Consider the following 25,868-nt stretch of genomic DNA (forward strand, 5'->3'; position numbering starts at 1 on the left):
TGTGTGTGGTGTGTGTGTAAGAGAGCGCAGTGTGTGTGTGTGTTAGGGAGCAAGAGCAGCTCCACAGCTCCGTCAAAGACGACCAAAGTGGGGCGGAAGGTTGTTTTCTCCTGTTGGGTTACTTCCCAGCATGCCTTGCTTGTGGCGGCAGCTGGTGCCAAACCATCGCGCTCGCTAGCGAACGGCGACAGTTTTACTGCAGCTCTCCACACCACTCGATGGGTTAATTATCCCATTAACACAACTCCGCTCCAACACGAGCAACAGTTAGAAGCTAGCTTTGCTCTCATGCTGCCCCGCTAATTAAATAACTTCCTCTCAATAAAAATCCAACTTCACTGAATGAAACAAACAAGCCTTGTTAGGCAGATGTATTGCCAGTCAAGAGTGTGTGCGTGCGTAAGAGATTGTGTTTACATATAAGTTTGTATGATGCTGTGATTTACATAGATGAGAAATATCTCTGTAATTCCACCGTTGCTTTGGCAATATGAACATTTGTTCTTTCGTGCCAATAAAGCCAATCGAATTCAATTGAACTGTGTGTGTGTGTGTGTGTTAGAGAGAGAATGGGGGGCCTTCACTCCTGTTTAATTCAGTGAGACGTCAGTTTCTCATGAGTTAGGAGTTGCATCTCTCAGTTCCATCTGTGCTTTCTCCAGCTCAGGGTTCAGCTGCTGTTCCCTTACTCTGAGTGTGATCCTCTAATGGGTTACTTGATACTGTCTCTTGTCACGTGTGCAGAGGGAATGAGGCTTTGTCTCCCAGGACACACCCCCCCCCCTCTCAGAGACACGAGCCCACTGAAGATACCTCTGCTAAAAACGTGTTTTTGTTCTTGAACCTTTCTTCTGCATTCCTCTGGAGACACAGGAAGGTGTGTGTGTGAGAGTGTAAGAGTGTGTGTGTGTGAGAGTGTGTGTGTGGTGTCTCGCTCCGTCTGGTGAAGTTCCAGCACGTGTGTGATGTGGACTAACGAGCGAGCAGGAACCCTTCATCCCGTCCTCCTCTGGCGCTACTTAGACACCATTTTCATCATCATCAGTATTCACGGTGTTTATTGAGAGTGAAATCGCCCTGTGCGTGTATGTTACACCAGATCACAACGCATCATATTAGACAGATCGATGATTCCACAGCAATCTGTGACAAAATATGCTTCTGCTGTGTCAATAATGTCTCGATAATCAATAAAGGTACAAACAATGTAATTAATGAGTGAAACACAGTTAACAGTCTTCCAGTTCCCATCAGTATGTTAGCAGGCATGCAGGAGCAGATGAAACAAACAGCCCCACCAGCAAACCCTAGGTCATGATCCCGCATATCCAACACTTGAGGTGCACTCGATTCGGTTCACTCTGACGCAATGAAACCAATGTGTTTCTCGAGGGTTACGAATCAAATTCACCTCAAATATAGAGATGATAAGTAGCCCCAGGTCTGCTAGCAGTGTTTGCTGCTTTGTCCGGGTGCGTTAGAGGAGGTCTCTGGGGCGGCCCTGCTGCCTGTCAGTCAGGAACAGCCGTTAGGTCAGGGAGTCTAACTGGGTTTGGACCGCCTCCAGCTGAAACAACAAAGGATGTTTGTAGATCAGGGTAAACCTGGCAAACCTGGCAACCTGGCGGAGGGGTGTTTGAGAGGCAGTCTGGCGGAAAGACAGTACAGATTAGGAGGAGGAGGAAGAACTCACAGGGAAACTGACCTTGTTGTAGAAATCTAGAAGTTCCTGGTGGCTGAACTCCACAAACACCTTCTCCACACCCTAGTGAGGAGAGGAGAGGAGGTGAGAGAGGAGGAGACGAGGAGAGGAGAGGAGGAGAATAGAGAGAAGAGGAGAGACAGGAGAGGGAGGAGAGGAGAGAGAGGAGAGAAAGGAGGAGAGAAAGGAGAGAGAAAGGAGAGAGAGGAGAGTTAGAGACCACTTCATGACAGCACTCCCAAGCCTCTTCAGCCTCTGTGTAAAAACCTCCATCAATTATTTCTGTCTCTAGGAGTCTAGGAGAGTACACACTGGCCAGTACATCGCCTCCATCACACACGTAAAAATAGAGCCTAAACAGTCCACTACATCACAGCAAAGAGCTTTCTCTCCAGACCTGCAAAACAGAATCGGCCGAAAACTGTGGAAGAGGGAACCAGTCACAAAACCAAACATCTTAGAACAACTTGGGGGGGGGGGGGGAGACAAAGGAAAAAGAAGAAAAGAAAAATCTGTTAAAAGATGGTTCTAGTTCAAGAGAAGTTCAACCTGTAAACTTTTGACTCTTCACAACATGAGGCTGACTGTTGAAATAACCCCCTGTGAGCAGTCATCATGTAGAGCAGGAACAGTTACTGAGCGTCGTCAGGCCTTTAAGTCACTCCGCTGAGTGTGTGTGTTGGTGTGTGATTGTGCATGTGAGTGTGTGTTGCTGGGGGCTGGTGTTGGGGTAGACCAGGCCATGTGTCAGAGTACATTAATGACAGGGACATTAATTAGAACCAACATTATCATCCATAATTAAGGGGAGGAGGGAAAATGTTAGCTCCCGCCAACACCCTACCCAGCATGTGTACACCAAGAAATGTAGGGCATCTCTCTCTCTCTCTCTCTCTCTCTCTCTCTCTCTGGTTGAGTCTCAACAGACATTGGCATCTTTGTTTTCCTACAAACTGACGATACATGAGTTCAGGATTCAGAAATTTCAGTTCAGTTTTTGATGTAATTGGTCATGTGGGTCAACCTAAATAATCTATCAGATCTTGTTTGATGTGGCGAGAGAATCTGGATAAAACATATGGCAGCAGACTAGATCTTTATCTGTTTTGAGTGTGTGTGTGTGTGTGGGCACTGATCATCCAAATGATAGAAGAGAGTGTGTGTGTGCGTCCTCTGCACATCTAAGTTTTGGCTGGTGTGTGTGTGTGTGTGTGTGTGTATGTGAGCCAGCAGGGGGTAAAGTCAACCCTGTGTTCCAGCGTCACCAGGGGGCTGGGAGAGATGATGACAGATCTGGGGTGACACTAACAGATCTACATCCCAACTCACCGCTGCCATGCCAACACAGACCACCACTGCCATGCCAACACAGACCATAGCTACCATGCCAATACAGACCACCGCTACCATGCCAACACAGACCATAGCTACCATGCCAATACAGACCACCGCTACCATGCCAACACAGACCATAGCTACCATGCCAATACAGACCACCGCTACCATGCCAACAGGGAGGGTACAGTCAAACGACGGTGCAGTATAAAACCTACAGTACACGTACACATTTAATATGTGCATATATATAAATATATACACACCAGGTACATATAGAAATACAAAGACATGTCTGAGGTTACTACCAGAGGGTACTGTGAACGCGTGTCTGCGTGTAAGTACCTCAGCCAGGGAAAGATGCCATGCCTGATCTATCTGGGATCTTTAAATTAATGATTAGGCGTTAATGTCAACTTAGTGTCACCCGGCCTCCTAGCAGGTGGCATAGCTAAGCAGAGCCCACGGGGCAGGGGAGAGGGGCGGACGACATCAAAAGGCACTTGTCTTGAATTATTTGTTATTGTGCTCCAGCTAGCTAGCGTTTGTGATTTGCAACACTTGTCGGAGCAGGATGGAGCAGAGAGAGGTACTCTCTTCCTGGGAGGAGGAGCAGAGAGAGGTACTCTCTTCCTGGGAGGAGGAGGAGCAGAGAGAGGTACTCTCTTCCTGGGAGGAGGAGGAGCAGAGAGAGGTACTCTCTTCCTGGGAGGAGGAGCAGAGAGAGGTACTCTTCCCGGGAGGAGGAGGAGCAGAGAGAGGTACTCTTCCCGGGAGGAGGAGGAGCAGAGAGAGGTACTCTCTTCCTGGGAGGAGGAGCAGAGAGAGGTACTCTCTTCCTGGGAGGAGGAGGAGCAGAGAGAGGTACTCTCTTCCTGGGAGGAGGAGGGGCAGAGAGAGGTACTCTTCCCGGGAGGAGGAGGAGCAGAGAGAGGTACTCTCTTCCTGGGAGGAGGAGGAGCAGAGAGAGGTACTCTCTTCCTGGGAGGAGGAGGAGCAGAGAGAGGTACTCTCTTCCTGGGAGGAGGAGCAGAGAGAGGTACTCTTCCCGGGAGGAGGAGGAGCAGAGAGAGGTACTCTTCCCGGGAGGAGGAGGAGCAGAGAGAGGTACTCTCTTCCTGGGAGGAGGAGCAGAGAGAGGTACTCTTCCCGGGAGGAGGAGGAGCAGAGAGAGGTACTCTCTTCCTGGGAGGAGGAGGGGCAGAGAGAGGTACTCTCTTCCTGGGAGGAGGAGCAGAGAGAGGTACTCTTCCCGGGAGGAGGAGGAGCAGAGAGAGGTACTCTCTTCCTGGGAGGAGGAGGAGCAGAGAGAGGTACTCTCTTCCTGGGAGGAGGAGGAGCAGAGAGAGGTACTCTCTTCCTGGGAGGAGGAGGGGCAGAGAGAGGTACTCTCTTCCTGGGAGGAGGAGCAGAGAGAGGTACTCTTCCCGGGAGGAGGAGGAGCAGAGAGAGGTACTCTCTTCCTGGGAGGAGGAGCAGAGAGAGGTACTCTCTTCCTGGGAGGAGGAGGAGCAGAGAGAGGTACTCTCTTCCTGGGAGGAGGAGGGTTTCATGACTGATACAAACTGGTAGAGGGTGGAGGGAGGGAGGGAGAGAGGGAGATGGAGAGAGACATAGAGAGGAAAGGACAGAGGAGAAAAAGAGAGAAGGGAGAGAGAGATTTACAGGGAGGTGAGAGAGAACAGAGAGAGAGAGAGAGAGCAGAAAGAGAGAGGAGAGAGAGAGAAGAAAGAGAGAGGGGCGAGAGACAGACATGAAAGTGGAGAGAGGGACTCTAACCCCCAGGAGTGCCTTCAGTCACTGAAAGAGACAACATGTCACGGCCCTATAAACAAGCTTCTGACGACCATGAAAACCCCGACGCTCCCCTGCTCCCCCCACGGAGACCAGGGTCAGGGAGGCTGTCACAGAGAGCCGGAGATAAGCACATCGGCACGGCAACACTGTACCGCCTCCGAAAATCAATAGAAGGCTCCTTCAGTTTAGTCCAGGCTGAAGCCTTCAGACCCAGGGTGAGGAGCTGGGCTCCTTCAGACCCAGGGTGAGGAGCTGGGCTCCTTCAGACCCAGGGTGAGGAGCTGGGCTCCATCAGACCCAGGGTGAGGAGCTGGGCTCCATCAGACCCAGGGTGAGGAGCTGGGCTCCTTCAGACCCAGGGTGAGGAGCTGGGCTCCTTCAGACCCAGGGTGAGGAGCTGGGCTCCTTCAGACCCAGGGTGAGGAGCTGGGCTCCATCAGACCCAGGGTGAGGAGCTGGGCTCCATCAGACCCAGGGTGAGGAGCTGGGCTCCTTCAGACCCAGGGTGAGGAGCTGGGCTCCTTCAGACCCAGGGTGAGGAGCTGGGCTCCTTCAGACTCCGGGTGAGGAGCTGGGCTCCTTCAGACCCAGGGTGAGGAGCTGGGCTCCTTCAGACTCCGGGTGAGGAGCTGGGCTCCTTCAGACTCCGGGTGAGGAGCTGGGCTCCTTCAGACCCAGGGTGAGGAGCTGGGCTCCTTCAGACCCAGGGTGAGGAGCTGGGCTCCATCAGACCCAGGGTGAGGAGCTGGGCTCCTTCAGACCCCGGGTGAGGAGCTGGGCTCCTTCAGACTCCGGGTGAGGAGCTGGGCTCCTTCAGACTCCGGGTGAGGAGCTGGGCTCCTTCAGACCCAGGGTGAGGAGCTGGGCTCCTTCAGACCCAGGGTGAGGAGCTGGGCTCCATCAGACCCAGGGTGAGGAGCTGGGCTCCTTCAGACCCCGGGTGAGGAGCTGGGCTCCATCAGACTCTGGGTGAGGAGCTGGGCTCCTTCAGTCAGGACGCCATTTTGAGATCAGGTCCTGACAGACATGTTGACAGTGAGGTGGAGAGACAGGAGCCTGTGCTTCTGGGGGTTTGGCACGTGAACCCCCTCACCCATCACCACCACGCCCGCCTCCCAGAACCCAAACATTCTTAATTATGAATAAAATACCAGCACCTGGGTTGCCATGGACACAGAGCTCTTAAACCACTCGTCATCCCCCAACCCCTTCCAGTCCGTGTGTGTGTGTGTGTGTGTGTGTGTGTGTGTGTGTGTGTGTGTAGCTGTCTATCTCTGGTCGTGTCTGGCATCTCTGTGTATCAGCAGCTAGACGACAGGAAAACACTGTTTTCTGTCCTGTCAGTCATTCCTGAGCGCTGACAGGAAGAAAATAGGTTATGTTTGACTACAAACAGCCAACGCCACAGATGAAAAGTGCCGCGATGCGCTGTGGGCAAAGTTCAAATACGTTCATTGAAAAGGATGAAAATGCAGCGGTAAACTTCTTTGAATGGTCACAAACCAAAGACAAAATTGACGCCCTCTCACAATAAGCAGGAAACGTTATTGGTCACAGACAGTCGCTTTGATTAACATAAAGACGTCACATGATGTCACTTCCCTTTAGTTACGGCAACAATAGCAAAAATACCGTACACACACACACTGCCACAAGCTTCTCATGGTTACCGGGGAACGCCGGTTACGCACGCATTCACACCGAGAGGGCGTCGGCGTGGGGGCCGGTCACATGTCCTCTGTGGGGGGGGTTGTATGAGCGGTTTCTCTCAGGACTCAGATCTGAGGCTGGGAACAGGACCTGTCACACACACACCCTGTCCCCCGTCACTCTCTCTGCCCCCCGCTACCCTGACCACGCTGGGAACACAGGGCGGAGGGGGCAGGGTGGAGGGGGCAGGGCGGAGGGGGCAGGGCGGAGGGGGCAGGGCGGAGGGGGCAGGGCGGAGGGGGCAGGGCGGAGGGGGCCGGGCGGAGGGGGCCGGGCGGAGGGGGCCGGGCGGAGGGGGCCGGGCGGAGGGGGCCGGGCGGAGGGGGCCGGGCGGAGGGGGCCGGGCGGAGGGGGCCGGGCGGAGGGGGCCGGGCGGAGGCCTGGTTCTTTGAGGAAGAGGAACAAGGAGAAAATGAGGTTGTGACACAGCTGAAGAAGTTGGAGAGGAGAGGAGGAGAGAGAAAACCAGGAGACAAAAGAAGATGTGAAGACAGAGGAGAAAAGTTCAGGTAAAAAGCGAGGAGAGGTCAGAGCCCCCCCCCCCGTCTGAGAGAGGTGACGATGAAACACCCTCAACTACAGGGGCTCCCGGGCCTCTGTCCAGGGGCCAACGCCTCACTCTGCCTCTCAGATCACTCCTGATTGGACAACCACCAGACAAGCCTTCCAACATCTCACCTCCTGGTGACATCAAATCACATTTTATTTGTACAGCCCTTTTCACAGGCAGTGCACACAGAGGGCTTCACATATGCCCACAGAACTGCACCTAAACCAACTTCAAACGCTCAGCAGGAACAAACAGCTGACAGACACACAATCACACACTGACACGACAGCCCCAAGGAGAAGCAGAAGAGAGGAGACCACAGGCTTTTCACAACAACATCATCCAGGATGACAGCGACCTGATGGTGCAGGTCCCTCAGTGGAGGAATCGAAGGCGTGTCGTAGCCTGGTGCAGACACAGTTACTGGGAGGAGAGCTGGGGAAGAGAACCTCCCCTGCTGGGAAAACTGATTTCACTCTGACCAGAGACAAAGTCACCTATTAATGCCCTGTAGGTGTGTCTGTGTGTGTGAGAGAGAGAGACATCAGGAGGGACTAGGCTGTGTGTGTGTGTGTGTTTGTGTGTGAGACACATCAGGAGGCTATGCTGAAAAAGGGCTCCTCGCCCTCTGACTCTGCTGGGTGCTACACCACAGAGGAGAGAGACAGGCAGGCAGACAGGCTGAAAGACAGGCAGGCAGACAGGCTGAAAGACAGACAGGCTGAAAGACAGATAGGCAGACAGGCTGAAAGACAGGCAGGCAGACAGGCTGAAAGACAGACAGGCAGACAGGCTGATAGACAGGCAGACAGGCTGAAAGACAGACAAACAGGCTGAAAGACAGACAGGCAGACAGACTGAAAGACAGGCAGACAGACAGGCTGAAAGACAGACAGGCAGGCAGACAGGCAAGATGACCCCAGGGTGCATTTGCTTGTTTTCTCCTCCTCAGACAGGGTAAAGACAGCCCTCTTGTTTTCTCCTCCTCAGACAGGGTAAAGACAGCCCTCTTGTTTTCTCCTCCTCAGACAGGGTAAAGACAGCCCTCTTGTTTTCTCCTCCTCAGACAGGGTAAAGACAGCCCTCTTGTTTTCTCCTCCTCAGACAGGGTAAAGACAGCCCTCTTGTTTTCTCCTCCTCAGACAGGGTAAAGACAGCCCTCTTGTTTTCTCCTCCTCAGACAGGGTAAAGACAGCCCTCTTGTTTTCTCCTCCTCAGACAGGGTAAAGACAGCCCTCTTGTTTTCTCCTCCTCAGACAGGGTAAAGACAGCCCTCTTGTTTTCTCCTCCTCAGACAGGGTAAAGACAGCCCTCTTGTTTTCTCCTCCTCAGACAGGGTAAAGACAGCCCTCTTGTTTTCTCCTCCTCAGACAGGGTAAAGACAGCCCTCTTGTTTTCTCCTCCTCAGACAGGGTAAAGACAGCCCTCTTGTTTTCTCCTCCTCAGACAGGGTAAAGACAGCCCTCATACAAACAGGCTATCAGGAAGGCAGCCATGCGTGGTGAGATGGGATCGACGTTTGTTGAAAGCTGTGCTGGCTGTAGTGGAATCCCTGCTGAATACACACACACACTCTCACACACACACTCACTCACACAGTCAGGTCTGCAGTGTTGGGACAACTGCATACTTAATGGAGGGGAGGAGGGGAGAGGAGAGAAAGGAGGAGGAGAGGAGGTGACTCTAATGAAAACTGCTACTGGAAAATATTTTATTTACCTTGGTGGGGGGGGGGGGGTTGCTGTGGCCATGGAATAAGAAATACTGTTGTCTTTCTACAGTCCAGTTTCAAACTGTTTTCCAGTGTGTATTCAGTGTATTCAAACACTGTGTTAACTTAGCACACACAGTAAGTGTATTTAGTTTACCCTGAGTGTGTGCGTGCGTGAGGGCATGTGTGTGTGTGCGCGTACCAGGCCCATTCTGAAGGATGAACATGATTGTATAAACTGAGGCAGATGGACTTCCCAAACAAACAGCATTCATGGTGGTCGACTGTCTGACGAGGACAATGATAATAATTTGCCTTTTGGTTTGTCGAAAGGATGTGTGTGTGGCTGAGTGTGTCCATGTGTGGCTGTGGATGTGTGTGCCTGAATGTCTCCATTTGTGTGTGTGTGTGTGTGTGTGTGAGGAATGAGGTCAGCAGTGTCATAGCCCCCCCCTCCTCTCTGTTGTGGCTCCTGAATAATGAGGACAGGCGCTGCGTACCACAGCTCATGCAGCCTCCTCCCTCATCCTGCCCCACCCTGCTGTGTGTCCCTGGGGCTCAACAACCTAACACCCCCTCATCCCCAGAAACACACACTCATCCACAGAAACACACACTCATCCCCAGAAACCACCCTCATCCCCAGAAACACCCCCTCATCCCTAGAAACACCACTCATCCCCAGAAACACCACTCATCCCCAGAAACACCCCCTCATCCCCAGAAACACACACTCATCCCCAGAAACCACCCTCAACCCCAGAAACACCCCCTCATCCCCAGAAACACCCCCTCATCCCCAGAAACACCCCCTCATCCCCAGAAACACCCCCTCATCCACAGAAACACACACTCATCCCCAGAAACACCCCCTCATCCCCAGAAACACCCCCTCATCCCCAGAAACACCCCTCATCCCCAGAAACACCCCCTCATCCCCAGAAACACCCCCTCATCCCCAGTAACACCCCCTCATCCCCAGAAACACCCCTCATCCCCAGAAACACCCCTCTGCGGGCCCTGGAGACCAGGACAAAACACCTTCTCCTCCCGGCAACAACCCGGCCTGTCTGTGTCTCCCCTCGATGACGAGACTGTGGCCTTCATCCCAGCTGACACCTCCACACGTCCAGCTCCCTGCAGCTCATGAAACCGGCGCCATATTTTGTTTTGCTGCCGGGGCCCCAGAGCTGATTACAGCTCTCCGTGTGTGCTCACCCACACACCCACACACACACACACACACACACAACCACATCCAGCAGCACCTCATCCTCTTCGTCCTCCACGCCAAGGGGAGAAAACCACTAATCAGAAACACGCGTGTGTGTGCTCCCACACTCACACACACACCCTACCCCCCCCCCCCCACACACACACACACCCCCCCCCCCCCCCCCACACACACACACACATAAATCCTCATCAGGATGTGAGCGTTTGCGGCCGTCCCCAAAGTCTCTTGGAGCCCCCATGGTCGTATGTTCTGTCTGGTTCTGGTTCTGGGGCTCGCTCTTGTCTCTGGAGGCCTGCTGCCCCTGTCACACACACACACCCTACCCCCCCCCCCCCCCCCCCCCCACACACACACACACACACACCCTTCCCACAACAACTACACACACACATCTCTGAACCACCAGCCCACGTGGGGACCCGGCAGATGTCAGACCAGAACCTTCTCTGACGGCGGGCTCTCCCAGGCGTCCTGCACGGCTGCAGTGACGCCACACTTTGATCCGGGTCTCTGGGCGCAGCAGGGGAGCCGTGCCAGCCATGAACAGCTCATCTCGTGAAGAGAGCTCAGCCGTAGCGCCGCCCGCAGAGAGGGAAAAAACGAACCATCCTTTCGAGTCTTTAGGCTTCATGTGGTTGGAGAAGAGGCGGTAAGAACCGGCGATGATGTATGAGAAAACGAATCGACTTATTTTCCTTTTGATAACATTTTGTATTTTGATTTTTAAGGCCTTAAGTTTGGAGCGCCAAGCCAACCGCAACACATCTGGTTGCGGTTGTAATCGGGTTTGGGTGTTTCCCTAAATATAACCACGACAACGAAGATGAATATAACCATGACAACAATGATCCTCACAGGATGTGCAGAGTGACACATTCCACAGAACATGCTAATTTGTCGAAAAACATTAATCCAGTGGATTTAATTTCCCATAGTGCATATAATTGTATGGAATGTGTACTGTTTATGTATACACACTATTGAAGTGGGTGTAATGCCACTGAAATCCTGATTAAAAACAATCTTGTTTCAGTTAAGAACTGTCACATCCTGTTCAAGGATTAGTGATCTTTTTCGTAACTGGCAGGTTTCAAACCTGAGTCTCCCACACAAGAAGCACCATTAGACCAATCCTCAACCCGTCCTCTATCCCTACAACCAAGCTTAGTCCACATATCATGTAGCGTGGTTCTCAAACCACCTCTGCAACAACCCCCCCCTTTGACCTATCATCACTACATTCGAGCAAAAGCGCAAAAAAAACCCCAGCTAACTTAAACCACTTGAGCTTAGCACAAGGAGGAGAGGAGGGAGGAGAGGAGGGGGCTTAGCTAGTTAAAGGAAACAAAAGTATGTATGCAATGACCTATTTCTCCTCTTCCGCACCCCCACCCCCCCCCCCCACACAAACACTCCCCCAGTCTCCGACAGCAGACTTCATCTCTATAAACCTCCCCATCCAGGTCATTAGCTTTGTTTGTTTATCTCCAGCTAATGGTCTCCGAGAACTCCAGGCCTTGTTATGGTGGGGGGGGGAAAGCCTTAAAAGTGGAAATGCGGCATTCATTTCAGCTGCAGTTGTCCCCCGAGCCAGACGGACAAGTTGCTATTTCCATAATGTAGCTAGCGCGGCTAGCGTAGCGTGCTAGCATTAACGCTCGCTAGGGGCCTGGTGCCCTCATTAGGACACTGGCTCAGGTGGAGATTAGGCCCATATTAGCATACAGGAAGGCCCTGGAAAATAACTAGCGAGCTAACAAGCTAAATACTCTGCATCTCACAGCAGGACAAAGCAGGGACAGGGGCTAATGATTGATTAATTTATAGTTCAGCTAAAGTTCAATTAGCGGTTATTCGAATCCTTCGCTTTCGCCAGCTCTTTTCCCTCTCCTCCTGGTTTCTCCCTCTCTCCTCGCTCTCAATGTCTTATCTTTACCTCTGAATTTCTCTGGGAGTAAATTTAATTTCCAGACTCAGGAATTCCCGGCTGGATATACTTAGGAGAAAACACCCGCCACCTTGAACAGGAAGCAGTCACTTCCCCGAGTTCTAATTAGCACTGAGCTAACAGGAAACGGTATTACGAAGTAGACAAGGGAACAATGAGCTTTGAACAGTTGGACACGCACTTTCAAAACTGTGGGTCAAATAGTTTTTTTTCTAGACAGTGTCAAATCCTTGAGGAGCGTTTGGAGGTGCAGTGATTACGGGTGGAAATTATTTTTACTGAGCTGGAGCGAGGGACTCTGCCAGGCAGGAAGGTTGGTCGACTCCCGCGGACGTGAGATGATTAGGCTGAGGTTGTCCAGGTCATTACTGACACTCCATGAGCTCACAGAGATGAACCAGCCAACTCTCGCACTCTTTCTCCCTCTCTCTCTTTTTCCTGTTCTCTCTCTTTCTCTCTCTCTCCCTCCCTCCCTCCCTCCCTCTTTGTCTCTCTCTCTTTTTTCTCTGTCTCTCTCTTCCTCTCTCTCTCTCTCTCTTTCTCTCTCTCTCTCTTTCTCTCTCTCCTTCCCTCTCTCTGTCTCTCTCTCACTCTCCCTCGATCTCTCTCTCTCTCTCTCTCTCTCTGTGTGTGTGAATGCTGTCAGGGCCTAATGAGTTTTAGGAAGACTCCCTCCCTGCTGTCAGCTACTGGAGGTGTTGGCTTGGAGAGAAATCACACTTTTGTTAATTTACCTGGTACAAGGTGTTGTTTTTTAGTCTCAAACTTTTCAGTCAGACTCCAACTTTAGAAGAAGAAATAGAAACAAAGAAAATATGTCAATATTGTGAAAGTGTCGTCTTGAAACAATGTTCTTACTAAACTCACTAACCGGTAAAAACAACAAACATTTAACAAACTATTTTAATTGTTGAATTTGTTTCTGAAAGCCTAGTCAAGAGGTATGTTGTTACTCGTCCGGGTTACTCGTCCGGGTGTTGAGAAAAGATAAACAAGAAGATTCTCATCATTTCAGAATGATCCTGTTCGTCAACCGCAACGGAATCAAAACAGTTATGCTGTCTGCAGTGTGTCAACGCTTCAACACACACCCTCCCTTCTATCTTCACCCCCACCCCCACCCCCAGTCACTTCCCTCCTGAAATCCTGACAGGTTAGCAGATGTGGAGGGAGGAGAGAGAGGAGGTCTCCAGCTAGGTTTTTAAACCCCCAGCCCCCCCCCCCCCCGCCTCCCCTCCCAGCCCCCCCGCCTCCCCTCCCTGCCCCCTCGCCCCCCCTCCTAGACCCCTCCGCCCCCCCCTCCCAGCCCCTGTCCTCACATCAGACTCTGCATCTGACACATCTTCACACTTGACTGCGGATGGTTTGCTGCTAAAAACATCTGAATTCGGCTGAGTTTCACAACTTTCACTGGAGGAGAAGACACCTGAATCTCTGTTTGCCAGTCGCTGCTTGCATCAAAAGTAAAACCTGAACACCTTGAACTCCAACAAAAACGTTTGTGGAGTATTTCATAGACCATAGAAGATGAGTGGACTGTCAACAGAGTCTAAATGAAGTTTTCCAGAGCTCCAGGGATAAGAAAAAAAAACCCCAAAAGAAGTTGGACGGGAGAAATCGTCTTCCATTTAGGGCTTTTTCCATCCCAGCTGTGACTAAAGGGATTGTGGGGGTTTTGACGTAATGGAGAGGGGAAACTGCCTAGTTGAAGTAATTGCCAAAGGCAGACGACACCCCCCCCTCCACCCCCCCCCCCCCCTCCACCCCCCCCCCCCCCCTCCTTCTCGGCATCTTATCGGCCCATTCTCCTCTAGACACCAATGGGCCTTTCACAAGCCTCTGAGCATGACTGCTTATCTGGGATTCACAGGTCTCTGCCAGGCAGTCTGGGCCTGTCACTTCCCCCCTCCCCGTATCATTCCCTTAGTAGCACAACGACACACACACACACACACTTGTGCACATACACACACGCATACAAACACACATGTTCCTTTGCAGGTTTATCAACCCCAACAAAAGTCTGCAGTTCATTTTGGCAGTTTTTTTTTTTTTTTCGTCGTTTCTGCAGGAATTCTGCTTAATTGGCACTTTGTACAAAAGAACTGTCTAAGACTGCAGAAAAACTGACTGTCTATCTCTAGGCAAACAGACAGCTTATTTAAATGATATGTTAAACTTACTCCAATCACAGTGCCAGAATTGTATGTGTTTCATAGGATGTTTGGGGAATGGGGAGCATTGCAAGAACTGCATGAATCGTCACTGAGTGACAGTAAAATTGCTTGCCGTGTATTCAATAACATTTACATTTAATAATCTACTAGATTAGGTTCATGGAGTTCAAAACCTTCATAACTCTAGGATCTTCTCAGGTTAACCAACTTTACAGTATCTATTAGTCTATCTGGTATCTCGCAATATCATCCTGTAATCTACCACAGCATCCAACCAGTTTTTTCACCGCCAGGGAACGACAGGTGTTGCTGGTTTCGACATAACGATGTTATGGCGTTTCGAACAACACGGGCTGCCTTGTGAAGAAAATGGACATGACAGGCCCAGGAAGAAATGCGTTGTATAAATAAAGTTGTATTGATTGATGGTCGTAGAGGCATACCAGGAAACAGAATTCCTTCAGAGGCGGTCTCTGGAAAGGAAAACATTCCTGAAAACAAAGACGTAGTGCAGCTATCTGTGGCGAGAGGTTGGTTGAGAGGACAGGACAAGAAGAGACAGGTAAGAAAGGCCCTTTGTCTATTGTTCACAGTCCTGGAGAGATAGAGAGACTGAGAGAGAGAGAAGGAGAGAGAGAGAGAGAGAGAGAGGATGGGAGACTGAGCAATCATAATACCCTTATTGTTTTTATCCATAACCCTGTTGGGAGGGCGAGACAAACAAAACAGTCACCGTGGAAACACACACACACACACGCACAAACCATAATTCCAGCTACAAGGCATGCCAGTTCTATCGTACACACACACGCGCGCGTGTGCGTGTCGGCCTGTCTAACACACGTACAAACCATAATTCCAGCTACAAGGCATGCCAGTTCTATCGTACATACACACACACACACACACACGCGCGTGTGCGTGTCGGCCTGTCTTAGCATGACCTGACCAACCCCATCTCTTTACATGTTGGGAGAGGAGGCATCCTGCAGGGGGTTCAATTTGCAAACCCACAAGCAAATAGAAGATATGGTTGGTGAGAGAGAGGAGAGGGGGATGGCTTTCACACACACACTCTCACACACACAGACGCGCACACACACACACACACTCTCACACACACAGGAAAGGGAGAACAAGAGAGACAAATTGGGGGAGGGAGAGAGAGAGGAACACAAAGACAGAGGGAGAGAGTGCAGTAAAGAGGAAAGAGCAAACGAGATGAGAGAGACAAAAGGAGAGACAGCCAGAGAGAGAGTGAGAGGGGTAGAGAGAGGGGGAGAGGGGTAGAGAGAGAGGGGGAGAAAGAGAGGGGGAGAGGGAGAGAGGGGTAGAGAGAGAGGGGTAGAGAGAGAGGGGGAGAGAGAGGGGTAGAAAGAGAGGGAGAGAGAGAGGGGTAGAGAGAGAGGGGGAGAGGGAGAGGGAGACAGACAGATAGAAAGAGCAAGACAGATAGAAAGAGCAAGACAGACAGACAGATAGAAAGAGCAAGACAGACAGATATAGAGAGACAGACAGATATAGAGAGACAGACAGACTGAGATAGACAGACAGACAGACTGAGAGAGACAGACAGACAGCAGTAGAAAGGCCAGCTAAGCAGAGGGGGAGTGGCTCTGACAGCTTGTCCAGAGCTCAGGAGAGCAGGATGAGATCCACCCTGACAGGCTGAGATCCACCCTGACGGGCTGTAACCTGCAGGAGCACCTGGTGCTGCCTGCACACACCTAGTGCTGCCCCCACACACCTGGTGCTGCCCCCACACACCTAGTGCTGCCCCCACACACCTGGTGCTGCCCCCACACACCTGGTGCTGCCTGCACACACCTAGTGCTGCCCCCACACACCTGGTGCTGCCCCCACACACCTAGTGCTGCCCCCACACACCTGGTGCTGCCCCCACACACCTGGTGCTGCCCCCACACACCTGGTGCTGCCCCCACACACCTGGTGCTGCCCCCACACACCTAGTGCTGCCCCCACACACCTGGTGCTGCCTGCACACACCTAGTGCTGCCCGCACACACCTAGTGCTGCCCCCACACACCTGGTGCTGCCCCCACACACCTAGTGCTGCCCCCACACACCTGGTGCTGCCCCCACACACCTGGTGCTGCCCCCACACACCTGGTGCTGCCCCCACACACCTGGTGCTGCCCCCACACACCTGGTACTGCCCCCACACACCTGGTGCTGCCCCCACACACCTGGTGCTGCCCCCACACACCTGGTGCTGCCCCCACACACCTGGTGCTGCCCCCACACACCTGGTGCTGCCCACACACACCTGGTGCTGCCCCCCACACACCTGGTGCTGCCCCCACACACCTAGTGCTGCCCCAACACACCTGGTGCTGCGCCCACACACCTGGTGCTGCCCCCACACACCTGGTGCTGCCCACACACACCTGGTGCTGCCCACACACACCTGGTGCTGCCCACACACACCTGGTACTGCCCCCACACACCTGGTACTGCCCCCACACACCATCACACCTGGTACTACCATCATACCATGTCCTAGGCTGGGAACCCTCACCCTGACTGTACCAGACCTGGGATCCATAATTCCACCACCTTAGACTACCAACCTCCTCTCTGCAGTGAGGCAGCTGGAACAACCTTCTGGCTCAAACCTGGCTCCCTCTCCACATCGCCAAGAATCCCTTGCACTTGGGATCAACAACACATTACGCAAACATTATGCAGAGTTGTAGCGCAGCGTGAAGACGTGCTGGCTAGCCCAGAGAGCTAGCGGGGCTGGATCTGGTGGTCGCTAGCTCAGGAGGACGCATCATTAGTGTGGGCAGGAAGAAGGTCAGTGTGACAACAGCATTACTCGCTCATAAATAATTGAAAAGTGATCCAGGAATTAGACTTTGTAATTGCGGTCCTTGGTGTTGTTGCGGGGGGGAGGGGGGAGGAGGGGGTAGGAGAGGGGGGGGGGTAGGAGGGGGGGGGGGGTAGGAGGGGCAGCGGTGGGTAATTAGCTCCAGGAGAGTTATGCTGGCCCGTTTACCGCTGAGGAGTCTGGAGTGAGGTAGAGCAGGGGCGAGGATGGAAATGTCCCGGCTGATTAAAAAACTTGTGTGTGTGAGTGTGTACATGTGTGTGTTTGTGGAAGAGAGTGAGAAAGTGAGAACGATAGACTTAAACAAGAGTAAGTGCTTTTGGATACGAACGTGCGTCTCTGGTCAATATTAGTTTACTCAGCCGAGACATGAGAGCATCTTGAACACACACACACACACTGGCACACGCACACACACACACTGGCACACGCACACACACACACACTGGCACACGCACACACACACTGGCACACGCACACACACACACTGGCACACACACACACACACACACACACACTGGCACACACACACACACACTGGCACACACACACACTGGCACACACACGCCTGAAACAGAAGCTGATATTTGAAAGTCGGTTTGTCTCTCGTGACATTTCCAGTGGGCCTCATAGGAACAATCCTCCTCATGATTAAAGGAACATTTCGCTGTTTAAACAGCCCTAACCTCCTCCGATATGGCCTTGAATTATAGAGGAGGTCACAAAGAGAACTGTGATGCGCTAGGCGGTGGGGAACAGCTGCCCACCAAAACAATGTGAAACAGCTCAGACACAGAAGTGTGTGTGTGTGTGTGTGTGTGTGAGAGAGAGAGAGAGGGGGGAATGAGAAGTGCGTGTCTCTACTTCTGAACATACAACTCTAAAAGGTCGATCTCCTAGCTACACCACTGAACACCCAGTCAGCTAAGACTAGCTTATTGTCAGCCATCTTCATTCAGGCCGTGTTTAAAAGGTGGACCGGTGTGACGGCTCATATTGTGGATTAAATGAGTCGTGCCTCGGGGCTTTTGGGAGGCTGACCCCCCCCGGCGGGTCGGACAGCCCCCACCAGGTGGGGAGACAATGCAGCCGCTGGTGTGGTCTGTTCCCAAGTCGTCTACCAAGACTGTTTTCCAGAAACTCACTGGAGGATTGTTTCCTGTTTCCTGGTACATCTCTGATTACCATCAGTCAATCCAGCTTGGTTTATACGACGGTTTTCTCGCAGGGCCCGTCGTGTGATTGTGCTTGAACGAGGAAGTCGACGTTGTTTAAAATGGCATAACAGCGTCCTTGTGTCGAAACCAGCATTGTCTGGTTTTATCCTGACTCTACCAAGACCCCCCCCAATATCCTGTATCTTTGACCATTTAATAGTGATTATACACGAAAAAGTTGTGGGAATAGAAATTAAGAAAGGACTAGACCACTGAATATAGAGTCGTGTTTGTAAAGGTGAATCTTTATATAGAAGTTTACGATTACAAATGTTTTATAGTGTGTAAAGTTCTTTAAGAGATCTTGGGTGTAAGGAGAGGGGGTTAGGTACCAGCAGAGAGAGGGTGTAAGGAGAGGGGGTTAGGTACCAGCAGAGAGAGGGTGTAAGGAGAGGGGGTTAGGTACCAGCAGAGAGAGGGTGTAAGGAGAGGGGGTTAGGTACCAGCAGAGAGAGGGTGTAAGGAGAGGGGGTTAGGTACCAGCAGAGAGAGGGTGTAAGGAGAGGGGGTTAGGTACCAGCAGAGAGAGGGTGTAAGGAGAGGGGGTTAGGTACCAGCAGAGAGAGTGTGTATGACAGAGAGAGCGGGGGTTCTGTGTGGATCGAGGACCGCGTCTCTCCTGTCTGTTTCATCCCGGTTTGACTGCTGTGCAGGAGAGACGACACCACCTCAGACCTTGGGGAAGGGCGGCTCACTCTCTCTGCCCTCACCAACCCTAAATAACTCCCAAAGGCTTCAAGTGAAAATCCTCAAAGAATGTTTTAAAGATGGCAGTTTAACCTCCTTAATTTTGCAGTTCAGACGGGAACTTTGTTTTAAGAAACTGCCGTACGGGGTTGAGCGTCACAACACAAGGAGACAGCAAAGAGAATTGTATTACAATGCATCTCCTTTTAATCCCCCCTTCTCTCTTTTCTCTTTTCTCTTTTCCCCCTCTCTCTCTTCTCCCTCTGTCTTCTCTCTCTCTATTCTCCCTCTCTCTCCCCTCCATCTCTCGCTGTCACAGTGTCAGAGTAGCTAAGGTTTATGTGACCTCAGAAACAATGTGCAGTAGTTCTCAGCGACGATGGAAGCACGGCATGAAACAGGAGTTTTTCAGTGGCTCAACAGGAGTCTTAACTTGAAGTGTTCGATGACACACACTTCAGATCCGCCTACTCTCCACTTCCTGGTTGCATTTGGTGTGTCATCCGCTAGTTCCTGTCTAGGTTGCTTTCACGGTATTTCAACATCAGCTCGGGGAGCTGAAGAGCTTTATGCAAACAAAAAGATTTTTTGTTTGAAACAAACCCCCCGTTTTTGTTCAGAAGAGAATCCTGCTAAGCTCTCAATCCTCTGAAACAGCGCATCGGTAGGCGGTGAGATCTTCTGCACACTCGCGCTGTTCAGAGAACTCAATCTGAGGACAACACGTGGGCCACTTCATCCACCCCGCCTTCATCCCTGGAATCATCATGTCATCCCCCTTTGTTTGTCGGAGCAAATATCCTCCTCCTCTCCTCTCCTCCCGTCTCATTCCCTCTCCTCCCTTCCCCTCTCCTCCCTTCCCCTCTCCTCTCCTCCTCTCCTCTCCTCCCTTCTCCTCTCCTCTCTTCCCCTCTCCTCTCCTCTCCTCCCTTCTCCTCTCCTCTCCTCCCCTCCCTTCCCCTCTCCTCTCCTCTCCTCCCTTCTCCTCTCCTCTCTTCCCCTCTCCTCTCCTCCCTTCCCCTCTCCTCTCCTCCCTTCCCCTCTCCTCTCTTCCCCTCTGCTCCCCTCCCCAACGAGGGCTCCTGCTCCTGTGCTGTAGGCACACACAGGCCTGTACACACACACACACACACACACAGCCGACACCACACAAACACACGCTACACACACAAGCGAACGCTGATGACCCGGCTGCTGATATGGTGCAGCAGTATTTATAGCAGGATGATGAGAGCAGAGGCAGTGTGGACAGGACTGCAGAGAGCTGAGGGATGCCACCTGCGACAGGAAACAGACGAGTGGTCCGAGGGCGGCCAGGCGAGACGGCCACGGCCGTGTGGAACCCTGGAGGAGACCTTCAGGACTTTTCCCAGGGTGCAACCTGATGTGGGATGCAGAGCCTGAAAGTGACATGTTGATGCCATTTCCTGCCTGCGGGCCGTGTGCACAGGCCGTGTGCGCGGGCCGTGTGCGGGGGCCGTGTGCGCGGGGCATTCTGGGCGCATGCATTATTTACAGAGCCGCTCCCAGCGCAGGTCTGGAAGATCTGGCTAGATCAGACAGGCTGAGACATGGAATAATGGAATAATACAACCTGGATCCTGAGCCTTCACTGCCTGCAAGTTGTATCTAACACACATGCAGGCATGCACACACACACACACACACAAACAGTCCCCCCTCTAACTCTGAATCCCAGCTATTCACCTCTCTTGTCCTTCATCCCATCTCCCTTGAGAATCAGAGGGTCTTTCAGCGGCGTCGTCATGACTACGTCCTCACAGCCGCCATGCAGGGCAGGCGAGGCGGGGCAGGCGAGGCGAGGTGGGGCAGGCGAGGCGGGGCAGGCGAGGCGGGGCAGGCGAGGTGGGGCAGGCGAGGCGGGGCAGGCGAGGCGGGGTAGGCGAGGCAGGCGAGGCGGGGCAGACGCCTGAGGCGGGGCAGACGCCTGAGGCAGGGCAGACGCCTGAGGCAGGGCAGACGCCTGAGGCAGCTCAGCCTCGTCATGATATCCCACTCGATCGGCAGATTTTGACGTGGCATTAATTACCGGCGTGCAGCGTGTTGTGCAGCTGTCTGCGAGGGTCTAGGTTTGTGTTTGTGCAGAGGCAAAGAGGCAGATGGCTGTGATTGTGATGGTGAAGGAGAGGGGGGGGGAGAGAAAGGGAGATAAGGAGAGCGAAATATAAAGAAAAAAGATAGGGAGATGGAGATATGAGAGAAATAAAAGGAAGAGAGAGAGAGGATGCGCTGTGTGGATCCAATTGTACCTCCATTTATTCACGTGTCACAGTGAGTCATCTTTGAGAGCTCCCGAAAATAGAAATCAACAAGTTCCGTTTCTTTCTGCCTGTGATTCTCTCCTCCAGGCCATTCTCTCTCTCTGTCCAGACTGCTTGTTGTCTTCCGTCCTTTTGCAACACGTTGCAATCGCAAGTCGAAAGCCGCGCGTCTCTACTTTACACCACATCACCCGTTTCCAGGGAAACGGGATAAACAACATATGAGCGGTAAAAACAAAGAAATCGCCCGCCAAGTTTTATAAACCTCTCCTTTTGTCGAAACCAGCAATGAAGTGGTTGCCAGAAAACCAGGATTATGGCTGCACCAACACTAATTTAGTCTGCATGGGAAACAAAAAAAATACATATAAAAAAACATGTTTGTTAAAGATTGAGTGATAGACTCTTAAACTTTAATCAAAAGCACGCCAAACGATGAGTCCAACAACCATCAGATTGAAAGCAAGAGTAAATCAGGACTGTGTTTTCCACGTCTGCTTTAGTGAGGCGGCTTTGTGCAAGCCGACTGAGCTCATCTCCACGCGAGGGAAGCTACGCGTCCCCAAAGGCTCTGATCAAGAGGTTCAACATTGGAGAGCTCGCAAAATGGTGCCTTTTTCCCATCGCAGCCTCGCCAAGACAAACAGCAAGCCCTGGTTGTTGTGCGAGACGTAACAGAGAGATTACAGGGGCTTTGCCTGAAAGGAGAGGCTGGGCTGGGGGTGCAGCATGTGAGAGGGAGAGGAGAGGCTGGGGGTGCAGTATGTGAGGGGGAGAGGAGAGGCTGGGGGTGCAGTATGTGAGGGGGAGAGGAGAGGCTGGGGGTGCAGTATGTGAGGGGGAGAGGAGAGGCTGGGGGTGCAGTATGTGAGGGGGAGAGGAGAGGCTGGGGGTGCAGCATGTGAGGGGGAGAGGAGAGGCTGGGGGTGCAGTATGTGAGGGGGAGAGGAGAGGCTGGGGGTGCAGTATGTGAGGGGGAGAGGGCAATGCCAGTACAGGATGCCCACGCTCAAGAGCTTCTGAAGCTGGCGACAATGTGGCGCCCACGCACGCACACACACACACACAAACACACGCTACACACACAAGCCACACACCCTGCATGCCAGTGTCCTGGAAACACACTGGGCTCGACCTGCCTGCATTTTGAAACTGTATACATTAGTAGCGTTATCATGGCAAGCTGGGAGGGGTGTGTGTGTGTGTGTTTGTGTGTGTGTGAGACGGTTGCTATTCATAACTGTAGAGGCTGGGCCTCTTGTGTAGGGCAGCCCTGGTGATTGCCTAGGCAATCAGCTCGAGCCCCGTGGTATGCAGACTCTGTGGCTGTGAGGGTGGAGGAGGAGGAGGAGGGGGGGGAGGAGACCTTGTCTCTCATACAGTAGGACCTGTGGGAAACGGAGCAGGTCAGATATCTCCAGCTACCCACCTCTCTCTCTCTCTCTCTCTCTCTCTCTCTCTCTCTCTCTCTCTCTCTCTCTCTCTCACCCTCTCTCTCCTTCTCTCTCTCTCTCTCTCTCTCTCTCTCTCTCACCCTCTCTCTCCTTCTCTCTCTCTCTCTCTCTCTCTCTCTCTCTCTCTCCTCTTCCCTCACCACAGCATTCCCTCAACCAGCCTGCCATATGACAGCTCAAACACAGCAAAGTAGGGAGCTCTCAACGGGCGGTCTTCGGTGTCAAACCACAATTAGTTGTTTGTTCGGGGACTAAAGAATGGGCTTCGTACAAATGAGAGGCAGAATTTTTGGCGGCCAGCCAGGAAAACAGGCATTCTGTTGGTGTTTCGCTGCGTATCCATGGTGCTACGAAGGCACCTGTGGCATGTTTCTTTGCGGTGACTGAGAATGGCGGAAACATCAACACGTACAATACCTTAACGCCTCCACTTTCAACGACGACGCCTTCACAAAACGTAAACATCAACATCAAAGATATCCATCCTGTAAAACGGTGACTCCGCGTTGAGAAGCGCTCGGATCAACTTGCCTTATCCTATCATTATGCGACTGTTGACAAGAGCAAAGCCGGCACAAAAAATCACAATATAATAACTGCTTTGGGAAAAGGGCGGTTTAAGGTTACAAGTTGGCTTGTAACCCCCATTAAGCTTTATAATGTGTTTTACAGTAAAATATAAAACTGAAGAAGACCAAAAACAATACTAACATCATGGCAAGACGGCACTGGGGGCGACAAACACCATACTGGACACAGGAGGAGAGGAGAACGGAGAAGCCAAAAACTGAGAAGCAGGGCAGAGCAAAGCACAATAGAGTACAGTAGAGTCCTCATCAATGGAGCTCAATGAACCCAGGGGCCGTTTCAATCCTAGAAACACTTAACAGATACTAAAAACTATTGATCAGAAACTAAAGCAGCACAAGCTCAAATAAACAGTTACAAATGAGCCAGTGACTAAGATATCCAGTTATCTGGTGCTCAAACAACACAGCGCCTTTCGTCTGATACAGCCTTCGCTTGCTTGAATGGTTCTGATTTTGCACCTTACTCTGCAATCAGCGAGGCTTGTTTAGAAAGAGAAGAAAGCACGGAGAGAGAGAGAGATTAATTGAAAGAGGAAAGGGCCAGATAAAGAGAGCGAGAGAGCAAGAGCGAGAGAGAGGACAATTCCTTTCAGTTAACCACACCAGTTAAAACAACATCTCCTATAAAAACACACATACAAGAGAGAAACTAAAACACAACAAAATCCTGGGCATGCTCCCACATCATCATCACATCATCATCAGGGCAGTTACAGAGATTGAGGAGAACCAGAGATGGTGCTCAAAGCCAGAGGAGAGCAGAGATCTAAAAGCGACTTGAGGGCTCTGTAATCACTGGGACTCATGGTTAGATTGGCCCACCCTGCCAGAGCATATTGGGACGCGAAACATGCAACGGGGGGGCTGTCGACACCCCAAATACCTCCACTCCCTAAGAGGCACAAGAATCCCGAGGGGGGAAGGAGGAGGAGGGAGAGATGAGGGGGTGGGGTCAATGGTTCCCCTGGAGCAAATAAAGACATGACATCATCGGATGACTGGACTGGCCAGGACCCTGAGACACTGGGCTCTTCACCAGGAGGAGGAGAGGACACAAGAGGAGGAGAGGAGGACAGAGGAGGAGAGGACACAAGAGGAGGAGAGGAGAGGAGGAGAGCAGACAAAGGGAGGATCAAGACCGAACCCCCCTGAGCAGAGAGAACACAAGTTACCAAGGAGAAAAGGAGCCCCCCTAAGATGGCTCCACAAAGACCCCTGGGAGTAAGCAGGCTGGCCGGCCGGCCGGCGGCCCAGGCTGGGCTCCATTATCCCCCTGCAGGGGGCCGGGGCAGAGGGGGGCCCGACCGTGGGTGGCGGACGGCCCCCCAGCTCCCCAACGGGATTGATTGAGTAATGGGGTCTGTTTGATTGTGAGCAGGGGGTCGCCCTATCAGGGCCACTGCTCAGAGGAGGAAGGAAAAGGCTGTGTCTGCTGTGGCTTTTAAGATTTACAAGTTTACAGTTTTTCTGTGTGTGGAATTGGCCTCTGTCACAGAAAGAGAGGGGGAGAGAGGAAAGGAGAAGAGAGAGACAAGAGATTGAGAGAGAGAGGGAGAGGGGGGAGAGAAAAAGAAAAGGAGAGTGATAGAAAGAGGGGAGAAAGACGGAGGGAGAGACGGGGAAGAGTGCGAGGGTCCACGCGGATGTTTGGATCGCGGTGCCTCCCCCTAATGTGATGTTTAATTGCGTGCTGCAGCTCTGGGTGATAATGAATGAGGTCACCTCTGCTCTCCCCTCCCTGCTCTCTCCCCTCCTCTCCTCTCCTGTCCTCTCCCCTCCCCTGCCCTCCCCTGCCCTCCTCTCCCCTCCTCTCCTCCCTCCCCTCCTCTCCTCTCCTGTCCTCTCCCCTCCCCTGCTCTCCTCTCCCCTCCTCTCCCCTCCCCTGCTCTCCTCTCCCCTGCCCTCCTCTCCTCTGCCCTCCTCTCCCCTCCCCTGCTCTCCTCTCCCCTCCCCTCTTCTCCTCTCCTGTCCTGTCCTCTCCCCTCCCCTGCTCTCCTCTGCTCTGCTCTGCTCTGGAACTTCTTCTTACAAAGACTCCAGCTCCTCGGTGACCGAACCCAGAACGAAAATAAATGAGAATCAGGAAACTCTTTCATGTCTGCCGCTTTGATACCAAAACAAGTGAGATTTTGACGAAATATAATTAGTTAGCTAGCTTAGCTCACCGACAGACTAGGGACACATGAGAAACCGCAACCAACTGGTACACTCATGAATAAGACACAATGAAAGAGAGGGGGGGGAGAAATACAATTATTCTTCCTTCTATTTTTAGAGGCTTTATCTGAGGAGGATGCAGGGAGAGGTGAGGCAGTGTGCGTTGGGTATAGGTTTTGGAACACACGTACTTGGTTGTGTGTGTGTGTGTGTTAGGAGGTGTGGGAGATGGCTCTACTGAGAACTAATTAGCCAGACAATAACACCAGGTGTTTGGTCAAACCTGAGATTAAACACATGCCTCGGTAACTTGTAATACTTGGGCTAACCTTGGGCTAGTTCCTCGTGTCGACGGGTGTTCGAGGACTACTCCGCTAGTGTGCGGCACTCATTAAAAGCAATTTCAGGTACATCGAATCAAAATAATGACTTCAGATCTTGAGGCAATCTCTACCCACACCTG

At 52.2% G+C, this 25,868-nt stretch overlaps 1 protein-coding gene across 2 annotated transcripts in view; it reads right to left on the reverse strand.

The window, feature by feature from the left end:
* Positions 1-1,040: 1,040 nt before the first annotated feature.
* The window catches only part of commd10 (COMM domain containing 10), a 29,948-nt gene continuing 5,120 nt past the window's right edge, over positions 1,041-25,868 (reverse strand). The window contains exons 6-7 of one of the 2 annotated variants that reach the window (XM_067231191.1): positions 1,706-1,765; positions 1,041-1,567 (exon numbers count right to left, since the gene is read on the reverse strand). In XM_067231191.1, coding sequence (XP_067087292.1) covers positions 1,529-1,567; positions 1,706-1,765 — 99 coding nt within the window. In that variant the 3' untranslated portion in view covers positions 1,041-1,528. Of the gene's footprint in view, positions 1,568-1,693; positions 1,766-25,868 lie in introns of both variants that reach the window. The other variant, XM_067231190.1, reaches the window with a different exon arrangement.

Source organism: Osmerus mordax, chromosome 28, assembly GCF_038355195.1.
Source record: "Osmerus mordax isolate fOsmMor3 chromosome 28, fOsmMor3.pri, whole genome shotgun sequence".
Lineage (NCBI taxonomy): Eukaryota > Metazoa > Chordata > Actinopteri > Osmeriformes > Osmeridae > Osmerus > Osmerus mordax.